Source organism: Aquarana catesbeiana, linkage group LG03 (assembly GCF_042186555.1).
Source record: "Aquarana catesbeiana isolate 2022-GZ linkage group LG03, ASM4218655v1, whole genome shotgun sequence".
NCBI lineage: Eukaryota > Metazoa > Chordata > Amphibia > Anura > Ranidae > Aquarana > Aquarana catesbeiana.
In genome coordinates this window covers 523,394,761-523,407,719 of record NC_133326.1, presented here as the reverse complement: position 1 = coordinate 523,407,719, position 12,959 = coordinate 523,394,761, and the positions used below count along the sequence as shown (strand labels likewise).

The 12,959-nt window shown below is 39.6% G+C and overlaps 1 protein-coding gene across 2 annotated transcripts in view; it reads right to left on the bottom strand.

Moving 5' to 3' along the window:
- Positions 1–2,716: 2,716 nt before the first annotated feature.
- ABTB3 (ankyrin repeat and BTB domain containing 3) overlaps positions 2,717–12,959 on the bottom strand; it is a 328,533-nt gene continuing 318,290 nt past the window's right edge. For both annotated transcript variants that reach the window (XM_073621224.1, XM_073621225.1), the window contains 6 exons: positions 10,505–10,610; positions 9,424–9,526; positions 7,609–7,690; positions 4,423–4,491; positions 4,043–4,156; positions 2,717–3,316 (listed from right to left, as the gene is read on the bottom strand). In XM_073621224.1, coding sequence (XP_073477325.1) covers positions 3,107–3,316; positions 4,043–4,156; positions 4,423–4,491; positions 7,609–7,690; positions 9,424–9,526; positions 10,505–10,610 — 684 coding nt within the window. In that variant the 3' untranslated portion in view covers positions 2,717–3,106. The remainder of the gene's footprint in view (positions 3,317–4,042; positions 4,157–4,422; positions 4,492–7,608; positions 7,691–9,423; positions 9,527–10,504; positions 10,611–12,959) is intronic.

Here is a 12,959-nt window from a genome sequence, read left to right as displayed (position 1 = left end):
CTCGTCAAGAAGTCACGTGTACAGTCATGCCACTGAACATCTAAATGATTCAGAGAAGGATTGGGAGAAAGTGCTGTGGTCAGATGAGGCCAAAATTGAGCTCTTTGGCATTAACTCGACTCGCTGTGTTTGGAGGAAGAAAAATACTGACTATGACCCTAAGAACACCATCCTTACAGTCAAGCATGGAGATGGAAACATGATACTTCGGGGCTGTTTCTCTGCAAAGGTATAGGTTGACTTTGCCGCATTGAGGGGCCAATGGACGGGGCATGTATTGTAAAATCTTGGATGAGAACCTTCTTTCCTGTAGAAAATTTATGGAGGGAGCTGAAACTTCGAGTTGCCAAGAGAAAGCCAAGAAACCTTAAGGATTTAAAGAAGATCTGTAAAGAAGAGTGGACCAAAATCCCTCCTGAGATGTATGCAAACCTGGTCACCAACTGCAGGAAATGTCTAACCTCTGTGCTTGCCAACAAGGGTTTCTCCACCAAGTATTAAGCCATGTTTTGCTTCGCAATCAAATACTTATTTTACTCACTGAACTGCAACTTAATTTATAGCATTTGTTTTATGTGTTTTTTCTGGATTTTTGGTTGATATTCTGTCTCTATTATTTAAAATACACCTATGATAAAAAATATACACCCTTCATTTATTTGTAAATGGGCAAACGTACAAAATCTGCAGGGGATCAAAAAATTATTTTCCCCACTGTATATATATGAAAGTAAATCTTTATTGTTTTTAACAATAACATGGTATGGGTGGATTTCTGCCAGTCACAGGCTGTGTCATGCCCCTCCAGCCTGTGTCTCAGAATAACGAGGAGAAGCCTCCATAAATCTACATGTAATATCCCACCCCCATTGATGTTAGCTGGTTAGTGGGCATGGAGGAGGAGGGAGGAAGTGGGCTGTCATTTACCACTGTGCATACACCCACATGTGTGATTCTATAGTCACATGGGCTGCTCAGATGTGATAGGTAGGTAATGCTCAGCATAGAAACTCACTAAAAATTGAGCATGTGCAGAGCTGCCAACACTAATCTGCGAAATCCCCAACTGCACTTGGGTTGTGATCAAAAGGGGGAGATAGAGAGAGGTAGGATTAACCAAGTTTTTTGCAGATTACAGAAAACAAATCTCATAGTGACTGAGTGAGTATGAACAGCATGTAATACAGCATTTATTGATAGTTTTTTTTATGAGGGTTTAGTGACACTTTAAGCTTTACCATACAATACAAAACTTTTTGGCAACATCTCCTCTCATCTCCTTGGTGATCCAAGTATCAGGACCATCTTATCCTAGCAAGGATAGTTTGGAAGTATGCTAAATTAAGTTTAGTAGGTAATCCTGAAGTAGCTACGGTAACTATGCAAACTGAACCCTGCTTGAAAATCTTACAGTGCCAATAGGCACCAATACAAAAAAATCCACAGACCAAAGCTATAGAACAGCTTTGTAAACTGCTAGTGTGACACCGGTGTGACTTGATTGCTCCAAAAGCCAAGGACATCAAATTGCATCGGACACTGATATTCAAACAACGTACTAAAAAAATTACATTGCATTGTCCAGTGAGAGATTTTCTAACAACTACCAGTCATCTGAGCTTCGACAAGAACTGGCATGCTTGTCTAAATAAATGATGCCCTAGTTTTTCGACATGGAATAAAAATGTTATTTTTATTAACATCAGCCATAGTCTCACAAAGTTTTTTTTTTTTTTTTTTTAAGTTGTACATTAAATTCATCATGCAAATTGATTGCTAAGCAAAAAATTGTCCAGGAGGACGGTGGCACGTAACAAGTCCATGTGTTTTTTTTTTTTCGGCATACATTAAAGAAATTTCCTGACACATAGAACGAAACGTACAAAGACGAGGTGGTGTTTTTGACTTTTTTGTGGCGTTGTCCTACAGTAACAAACTAAACAAAAGATAACTGTATTGTTAAACGATAACTATGATCCTTATGGCTTTCAGTGCCCAAACACGGTGACACACTGGTATCTCTACAATGCAATAAAAAATAATTACTTTATATTACAAGAATAGAGGGGAAAAAAAACTTTTGCACCATTTTTTACTATGTTATGTAAAAACTAACATCTACAATCAATTTAACATATTCACAGTGAAACAAAATTGGGCATGTGCAGTGTGAACTTCACAAATGGACGATTAACTGCGGAATTTTTTTTGGCAAAAAAATGATACACAATAATCATGCAAATCAGAATTTGCTTAATTTGTTCAAAGTAACTACCGACATGCCAATTTTTGAAACCCTTCGAAACTTTGTTTCTCTATCACCAATAATAATGACTTCACGCCTGTTTTTGAAACTTGTTTCTTCTTCGTCCAGGAAGAAGCAGCAGTTTGAATTAAAAGGATGACAATTCAATCATACAGAGTTCACAGAAATTGGTACCAAGGCGCTGAATAAACAGGAAGGATTAAAAGAAATAACGTTCGTACAGATTAATTACAACTTTTTGAGAAATAAAATACAGAGGATAAGAAAAGTCTTTTTTTTAACCTACAAGGCCACCCCAGTATTTAATAAATTTTTAAAAAGTCTCACTCTTAAAAATCTTCCTGCTTCAGACTGTACAGCCTTAATTTTCCATCTTGATAAACTGATTTTTTTATATACTGTTTCTCTCTTTTTTAATTCCTAGATTCAAAAACATACGTCAGAGCTGCATAATGCTAAGGAAAATATCACCTTTAAATAGGGTTGTTTAGTTTGACATCTACGAACATATTGTTTATTTTTTTTTATAGATCTTCCCATATATATTTTCTTAAGTAGGTTTTTATTTATTTATTTTTTTGCTTGGTTATACATCAAAGCCATCATGTTTTTCCCTTGGAAAATATTCAGTCATCCTTTTTTGTAGTGTCTTTAAAAAAAATAGAAATGATATTTTCTATGTTTTTTTATATATATTTTTTTCCAAGCTGGAAGTTTTGACGTTTCTGCCTTAAGCCTTTAGAGAAAAGTAGGATATCGAGTTTAGCGAAAGTCTTGTTATCTTCACAGGACCCTTTGTGAGCTAATACAGTACACTGTCCATCCTGGCAGCTTCTGATTCTATACGATAGACCCTTTGGAAGAAGACAGATGAATAGACTGTATGCGTGTCGCCAACGTCCTTTGTAAGTCGCCTAGTACATCCTGGCCTGTTGTCTCACAGTTCTTATCATACAAGAGTTGTTTAAAGGCTTCGTTTTCGATGAGAAGCATCATGTTTTTCAAAAAGAAGCCTTCACAGTACGACGAGAGCTCAGGAACACCGAGGAACTGTCAAACACAAGATTATAACAGACTTAGAGGAGAGGACTGGATTAGCCAGTAGATTAAGTATACATTTCAGTACACGGTAAATGATTCTTGAGCTATATTGGTAAGACACTTAAAGTAAACATCAATCATTTTCACTACTTTTCACAGCCCCCTAAAATAAAAAAAACAAAAAAAAAACAAAAAAAAAACAACTTTTCCTTTAAAGACATTAAAAAATAAACCCTCCTCAGCCCCTCTCCCTTGCCTGGTAGAAATCTAGTGTGGACTGCCTCCAATTGCACACTTACATCATATCGACTTAAACGGGAGGTACCCATACTGCACATTTAAATCTACAGGATGCTAGATTGCATATGTGGGCAGCTTGGCATCTTTACCAGCTGTGCTGTAGACAGATGAACATGTCATTTAAAGAGGACCTGTCATGTTCCCATACACATGTTCTGAGAACCCTCATTAGCCTACACACTTCTGGAAGTGTCAGCTTCCTGGTCCCCCGCTTAGTGATGTGGCTCCTTCCAATGTCTGAGGATGAAGAGGATTCTCTGAGTACCATAGATTTTGAAGAAAGGGAAGTTTGTCAGTCCAGGAGGTGGAACAGGTAAGTATTGCATTACATAATATAGTTTTTTTCTACATTAGAATTTCAGACAAATTTCAGACAAATTCTCCAGTTACATCCAAACAAATAAAAAGAAATCTAAATATTTTTTTTTAAATTACCTTGGCATGGTTATAAATATCCACACAGTTTTCTGTATTGATGCTTTTCGCACAGATTATTTCACAGTGGCGTTGCAAAGCTTCTAATTGAAAAAATTTACTGGCTGACAACAGCTGCAGAAAAAAGAAGTGGCGTTAAAGATGGCACATCCATAATTTCAAGTAAAACAGCCATAATAATAAGCTGATTTCATGCATGGGCTGGAGAGCCCTTGAAATACAGCGCCAATATTGGATTATCAATCAATCAGTAAATTGGCATTGAGGTGGCGCCTCTGTCGCATCGGCAGGATAGAGTAAATAGTTTCTTCTCAAAACATCTGCGGCTGGTTAAGCCTGAACATCTAATTTACTCAAGACTTCCACAATCCACGTCTTACCTCCATGATTTCATTATTTTTAATGAGAAGTGATTCTGTGCCTCCGTAATACAGGTACTGCATGACCAGCTGGAGAAAGAAAAAGGGAGGAAAAAAAGTGAAATGCTGTAACAAAAACAGACATTGTGAAGCTGTCCTACTTAATGGACCTTGGTAAAAATACCTGTGCATGTTTCGAGGGAAACCTGTATCTTAGATACCGCCTATAATTACCTATCTATTCCATATAAAGGTATTAGCAGGCATCTGCCACTTTTTGGAATCTTGGCGACATGTGAGATTCTCCATTGCTAGCACTCAACATATATATATATATATATATATATATATATATATATATATATATATACATATACATATACATACACATACACTGTACTGACATACACCAAGTAGCACATTCAGTTTCTTCATTTCTGGTATCTGCATCATCTGTAAAACTCTACTTTAAAGAAAAACTCTGTCCAGCACTGGTGACATTTTATTTATTTATTTTATTTATTTCAGGTACATATATAGCGCCATCAATTTACACAGCGCTTTACATATCTATTGTACATTTACATCAGTTGCCTGCTTCTTTATATTATCACTTGTACTTGTTATAACTGTACTTAGGAAAACTTTCATAAAACCCTATTGAAAGTGAAAAACTCTTTTCAAATCACTTAATATTCAATTAAAAAACACACATGCGTACACTATGCATGATTCTGTTCATCCACTTTTGTGATATACACATCCCTGACACTCTGCATATCTAGGAGTTTAATGCAACTTCTTTCTTTAGGCCCCTTTCACACATGCGGACGCTTTGTCCTTTTTTCATCATCCATTAACAGATGAAAAAAGGCCATCAATGCATCTCATGGCAATGGCATGGAAAAACAGATTTAAAAGGATGATCATCCATTTACATTAGATTCTGTCAACATCCGTTTTTTGGAACTGATCAAAGCTCTATTTTTCTTCCGTAAAAAAAAAATCGGATCGGACAAAAAATAAATATAAAACGGACAAACAGTCTGTTTTTGCATGAAAAAATGGCTCCGGGACTCAAGTGGTTAAGGACTCTAGCCGGATGTAAAAAAACTGATGTAAAAACGGATGAAAAACATGACAAACTGATGTAAACTTCATCCATTTTTTCTTTGAAAAAACGGGACTGAACTGATGAAAGAAACAGTCTGTTTGTGTGAAAGGGGCCTTACAGCTAAGGAATATGGTGATGTCACCTGTTTGCTACAGACTGGACTTCTAATTGGACAATGATGGATAAAAAGCACACTAGTGAGGTCATCTCCTGATAGTATGTTCCCAGTGTTTGACAGTCCTATGCAATATCACTGGCTGACACTACTGTCTACGTGAGTGATTACAAGAAGAAAATATAATGACAAATTCAGATACCTATGCAAGATGTTTTTTTAATACTTTTAAATATTTTTCAATAAACTGACTTAAATTGGGTTTTATATTTGCCTGGAGTTCCGCTTAAAAGCCATGGTTATTAGACTGACATAACCAATGTCTTATTACAGCTTTGGATAGACTGTCAAGGAGCAAGGTCTGATAAAATGGAATTGGGTAGGGTGGTTTTATTACTCCCTCTCGTCAATGGCAATAGTCTGAGCACTGTACGATGCATAATTTATATTAACTGCATTGACTATGTGCTCCTATTAATATGATGTGCATAATTCATAAACCATTCTAACCTGCTAGGTCAAATTATATTAAAGTAAATCCTACATTAAATATGTCAGAACCATTGCATTAAAAAGCTTGCTGGACACAGATTAGTGGTATGTAACTATTGTTTTCATATTAACTTCATACAACTCTTGTCTGGCAATGTCTGACATCTCTTTTTTCAGTGTGACCATGCATAATCTGCAGAGCAGACCCACTTAGAAACCTTCTGCAGCAGGAGCTGTAAGACAGGCCCAGCACGATAGTACACCCTGACTGCACTCTTGGAATCACTGAAGTTCTGGGCTTATTTTACACAGGGAAAGTCCACCCAAACCCAAGATGTAAGCGGGGTTTAGGTTGGTGGATTCATTGCCCCTTGGATTCTATATGGTTTATGCATTGCAATGGCTTGGCCTCCTTGTCACAGTTCCTGGCTGTACCCTGCCAATGAAAAGGCACACTGTTGTTTATCCATGAAGTCAATTAAGTTAGAGATTAACAAACCCTCGACCCCAAACTCGCTTATCCATGTCTTTATGGACCTTGTTTGTGCACTTGTGCACATACATGTTGGAATATCCCCAAACTGTTCCCATAAAGTTGGTATGCTGACGCCTTAAGAGTTCCTCTCACTAGAACTAAGAACTAAGGGGCCAAGCCCAACCCCTGAAAAACAACCCCACACCATAATCCCCCCGTCCACCAAATGATTTGGACCAGTGCATAAAGCACGATCCATAAAGCCATGGATGAGCGAGTTTGGAGTGGAGGAACTTGAGTCCTGACCTCAACCCGACAGAACACCTTTGGGATGAATTAGACAGGAGACTGCGAGCCAGGCCTTCTTGTCGAACATCAGTGCCTGACCCCACAAATGAGCTTCTGGAAGAATGGTCAAACATTCCCATAGACACACTCCTAAACCTTGTGGACAGCCTTCCCAGAAAAGTTCAAGCTGGAATAGCTGCAAAGGATGGGCCAACCTAATATTTAACCCTACGGACTAATGCCGTGTACACACGACCGGAATCATTCCATCGGACATTCCAATCATGTGTGTGCTTCATCGGACTTTTTCTTTCTAAAATTCTGACGGACCTAGAAATAGAACATGTTTCAAATCTTTCCAACGGAAAACCGTTCGTCTGTATGCTATTCCGACGGACCAAAAACGACGCAAGGGCAGCTACTGGCTACGAACTTCCTTTTCTTAGGCCCATCGCACGTCATCACGCTCTAAATGAACAGACTTTGGTGTGATTGTGTGTAGGCAAGTCCGTTTCAGCTGAACTTTACTCTGACGGAAAGTCTGGTCATATGTACGCGGCATTAGACTGGGATGCCATTAAAGTTCATGTGCATGTAAAGGCAGGCGTCCCAATACTTTTATTTTATACAATATAATGTATATCTGCATATTTGTACAGCCTTGTCATGCAAATTAATATTGTACTTTTTGCTGAATTAAAACTTTTTTCTTTAAAATCTTACCTGAAAGATATGATACTTCACATAGTTGATCTCAATACAGTTGTTTTCTGTAGTAGACTTGTTTGTAAGAAGTGCTTTAAACCTGAACAAAACAGAGTCCATTAAAAAAGTCTTATTGCCAAAAATCAAACAATACTGACAGACACTCACAGGTTTACTGAATAAGGAATCAGCAAAGTAAATGCACTCTCTTTTTTTATAATTTACAGGAAATCTGAAGCCTTAAATACTCTTTTGAAAATTTCTATAGATGACTTAATCAGGGATTGAACAGGATGTGAGAATGAGTGCATGCAGAGTTTTTAAGGAACAACAACCGTTCAGGATATTCTAACCAACATGTTAAAAGTGAACTTATTATTTAGGGCACTAAAAAGAATCTTTAAATTTGGACTAAGTACCAACAACATTCAATGTACTGTTTTCTTTCTGAATTCCAAGAGATGGAGGTACAGCAGGAAAATTGAGCATAAACAAAAGACTAGAGCACAATAAAATATGTATAAAGACTGTTTAAAAGTTATTCTACCAGGTCTGTAGTTTTGAAAAGCTGTTGTATGGTTTTAAAAATTTTAGCCTGTCCAGTCATATAGCACACGGCCGGCGGCAATGGTCCCTGACCATATGAAAAGCATTTCTGATGGCACATGTTTTTAATGCTTAGGGCAGGTCTTTGAGAGGTGGAAATCTACTTGAACAACATGAAAGAGATTAAAGATCCCTTTTTTTTAATAAAAAAAATAAATAAATAACTAGCAAGGCCAAACTAAATAGAAAGGAAAAGTTGTGGGTGGTGTCAGTAGGGCAGTGGATGGTGTTAGCAGGGCTACAATTTTTTATTTTTTTTTTATTTTTTTTTAACAGTCCTGTTGGGGGGCTTGGTCAAATATCAGTGGTCTAAACAGACCCCCAATGTCTCAGTCCTCAATCTCCATCTCTGCAGCCTCAGCTGCTCAGACTGAATGAACAAGAATTGTTCTGCTCAGCCTCTCTGTTCATTCACAAACTGAAGCATAGTGAACACAGTTTACTATGCTTCAGTTATGAATAAACACAGTGAGTGATCTGTACCAATCACAAATTGGGCAGCAGAAGAAAGGGGAACCTGGACAGGAATGGGGGCAGCATTACTGGAACTGATCCCCTCTATTTCCCTCCTGCAGCAGCTGAATGCTAGCGGGAGGGAGAAGAGGAGAAGGCATTCATCTGCTGCAGGAGGAAAATACAAGGGATAAGTTCCTGTAAATGCTGCCCCCATTCCTTTCCAGGTTCTGGGAATTGGCAAGGAAGGGATGCAAATTACCTGTCATCTGTCTGCAATTGATGACAGGTTGCTGACCCCTGGCCTGGGGGGGGTCATCATCTTAGGGGATCAAAAATTCCACTCTTAAGCTGCTCTAATAGTGCAAGAACTATTTCAAGGGGGTGGGTGTGTGCTGGTGTTCACATTTGCTCAATATTCCCTCACTGTCAGAGAAAAGATATCAGACTGGAAGGCCACCATGGAGCATGGCCTTTCTCCTGTCTGAGCTCAGGGCTGATATTCTGTTCAGACTGGTGAAGGATGCTAAAACCATCACTTTAGCAGCACCTTTGTTACTTGACTTTTTTTTATGTGCCGCTGTCAGCACTGACCTCAGACAGGAGATAGGATGGCCTCAAAGCCTAAAACATTCAGAAGTAAGGCTTTACTATTACAAAAGTCCAGGTGAGGAAGTCCAGATTCTTACAAATGCCCCTTTGTGATTGGTTCTGTTTAGGTTGCTTACATATGTATGTATGTCTAAGTAAAATGTTCCCTTTTGATAATCTCACCTTGGGGATGCTGTAAACAATAACACTTTGTGTGCATAAAAAGGCCTTCCTTCAGCAATAAATGTGATGTCTGACATCTCCTTGTTGTTGAGAAAATGAGGATCTGGAAAGATACCAAGTCAAAAGTCCAGTTGGTTATAAGACAAAACATAAGTAAGCCTTTTTCTGGTCTTCTAATAGAAACTAGGGGTTTTTTTTATATGAAATATAAGAAGCATTCCTTGCCTACCTCTATGAATCTAGTTATGGGCCAATGGGATTGTAATAGGGGTGGGAGTGGACAGGCTTGGTGTCACAAAATGAATACAGCTAATGCTCGTGCACATTTACCAGCACACAGACGAGCACTAGTATCCAGCGTGCACTGACACGCAGGCACATTTGTGTGCGCTAGGGTGCATCGGTGTGCAGGTCTATGCATATTGTGACAAAGCTGCCTATTTAAAGGAGATCCTAGTGTGTGCTAATCGCTGGATGTTCTTGAGCTTCCTCATGATCCATGTTCCTGCTTTGTTGACTGATCTTCCGTAGCTGACCTGGCTTGTTCCTGACCTTGATCTGTGGATCCTGGATATTGACCTTGTCTTTGACTATTCTCTGCCTGCTTCCCTAGTATTTAACTTGGCCCTCTACTGGATCTTACTTTGCCTGCTTCCCTGGTACTGACTTGGCCCTCTACTGGATCTTACTTTGCCTACTTCCCTGGTACTGACCTCAGCCTGCTTCCTAACCATTCTGACTCACCATGTATGACCCTGGCTCACCTTGACTACATCTCTTACTGTTGCAGTCACCTGCTACCAAACTACCGTAACTCGTGCTTCTTTGAACCTTGTACCTCTGTCACCACATTCAGGGGTGCTCGGACCAGAGCTGCAAGGGAAGCCCTCTCATCAAATCGGCCTCAAAATACATCACACTTTGACACTTTTGGAAGTGCTGGAATTTTGCCCAATCAGGGTGGCCCAGCAGTGGGGTGTAGGGGAGGCATTGACAGCTGGTGCAAGAATGAGCACCTCTAAGTGCCTGGACTTTGTTTTTTAACAGAGTTTTTTTATTTGTGATATGTTCAACCACTTACCCAGCCTGGATGTCTGTTTTCGCTTTATCTCTATCAGCTTTGGGATAGGGTATGGTCCATAGCACTGACTGAAGATGACAGCTAGCTGCTGACTGATCACCTCGTTCTGGAATCATAAAAAAGCAAGGTTACCTTTTTGTTGTCTATGAAGAACCTGAATGTGTCTTGGCAAGAATTACTGAAACCCTCTTGTAGCTGTCTGCTATAGAGTTGGTGATAAACAGATGGTAGCCAAACTTCTGATGATGGACACTTAGCAACTGTTGCAATCAGACAAAACACTGCAATTGTGCTTCACAGGTGACAACATCACCAGTCCAAAGAAGATCTGTCGCTAGTTCTCAAAGAATACCATTTGTTATATTTTTGTTATCAATGCCTCAGGGTTCCTTCACACAACTGTTTTGTAGTGCAAAGATGCTCCATGTGAACCTGGGCGATGCTATAGGCACATATTTACTTCCAATTAAAGCTGAGAGATCTGACATACCCCCTGCATCCCCTTATTAGAAGTGCGCACCTCGCTGCTTATGAAGGGGGCTGCTGATCACACCTCTGAATTCCAGATAAAAGTCAAAATTTTGAAAGGAAACACAGGTGCTGTGAATGGAAGCACACTGATGTGCATGCTATTAATGCAAACATAAGATCCTGCTTTTTGCAAATGAGACACACAAAGTATTTTATTTTCTAATAATGTCCCCAACAAGCCTACTGATTGTTCTGTAAGAATGTACACTGCATGCACTGTGCGTTGTACATTCAGCTCATGTTTGGCATGCTGAGAAGTTATATCATCAGTGACACTCCAACGGCTGAAGAGGGAAAGTAAAATGCTCCCAACCCCCCAGTAACAAACTAAATAGTGAAAATTAGTAACATGAATAAGATAAGCACTGGCAGCTGTGTCTGCGGATTTACATCTCAAGTAAATAAGGATGGTTTTAAAATGGAAATTGGTTGTGCTGACCTTCTGGATCTACCAACCAAAAGGTAAGTCTGTCATACAAGAATTATTGGGGCTGCCACCAATGGCCTCCTGAAAGTGCTAATAGCTGAAAATGCTGTTTGACTTGCTGTTATAGCAAATTTCTGGTATGCACAACATCAGATTCTGAACCAGGACAGGTTTTCGCTAACTAGAGTTAGTTGCAAACTAGAATTTATAAAACAGTGAAAGTCACTCGAGCTGATGCTGAAACATAAGTAAACTTTCATATGTTTTCAGACTCACTAAAGTATAGAAATAGCTGGAGCACCACAAACCGCCCAAATATAAACTCCTTTTCAGCGGCAGAAGACTCTCTCGTGTAACTCTCATTGTTAGCAGTAGTAAAACTGATTAAATTTCACTCCAGAGCACCTCTCTCTGCTACCATGGCAGCACTTGTAATTAAAAACAATCTGGATCTTGGCGAGGCATTGGAAATCCAAGGGACCGCAACTAGGAAGCTGCACTAGAAAACTTGTTTTCTTCTGAGCAGATTAAGCTTTTCTGTTCCCTCAGTAGACCCGGATGAAATGAGGGAAAGAATAAAAAGCCCCACCAGGCTCAGCGCTGGGATAACTGCCAAAGATAAAGTTGGAAATTGCCTTTAAAACCGCAGCTGTGATGTGAACTTTGGGAAACCTGGAATGAAAAGGCAAGTGCCTTCCCTGAAGGCCTGTAATGAGACGATTGCAGGAAGGAGGAGACACCGACAATGCAAGAACATCATGGCTGAGAATATTAATGAATTAATGGAAACAACTGTCTCATACAGTTTAAGGTATGTATACATATACATAGGTATATACAGTATATATATACTGCAACTCGCTCCTTAATGGCCCACCCTTACACAGGCTATCCCCCCTTCAAACTATTATATATGCTGCTGCTAGACTAATACACCTCACTAACCGATCGGTGACTGTTGCCCCTCTCTGTCAATCCCTTCACTGGCTTCCCCTACCCACCGTATAAAATTCAAAATGCTAACCACAACATACATGGCCATCGACAACATAGCCCCCAGCTACATCACCAATCTCATCTGCAGATATCGCCCAAATTGTCCTCTCCGCTCCTCCCAGGACCTCCTGCTCTCTAGCTCCCTTGTTACCTCCTCTCATGCTCACCTTCAGGACTTCTTCAGAGCCTCTCCCATCCTCTGGAACTCCCTGCCCCGGTATATCCAATCAGCCCCTAACCTGTCCACCTTTAGGAGACCCCTGAAAACTCACTTATTCAGGGAAGCCTATCCCACACCTACTAATTGCTGTCCCTGAGCCACCCCCATAAAATCATTCCCCGCATCTATTACCTTTTGTACCACCACCCCCTCCCTTTAGAATGTAAGCTCTACAAGCAGGGTCCTCCTGTCCCTTCTGTATTGAACTGTACTGTAATTGTGCTGTCCACCCTTTACATTGTAAAGCGCTGCATAAACTATATAAATTGTGTATTATATAT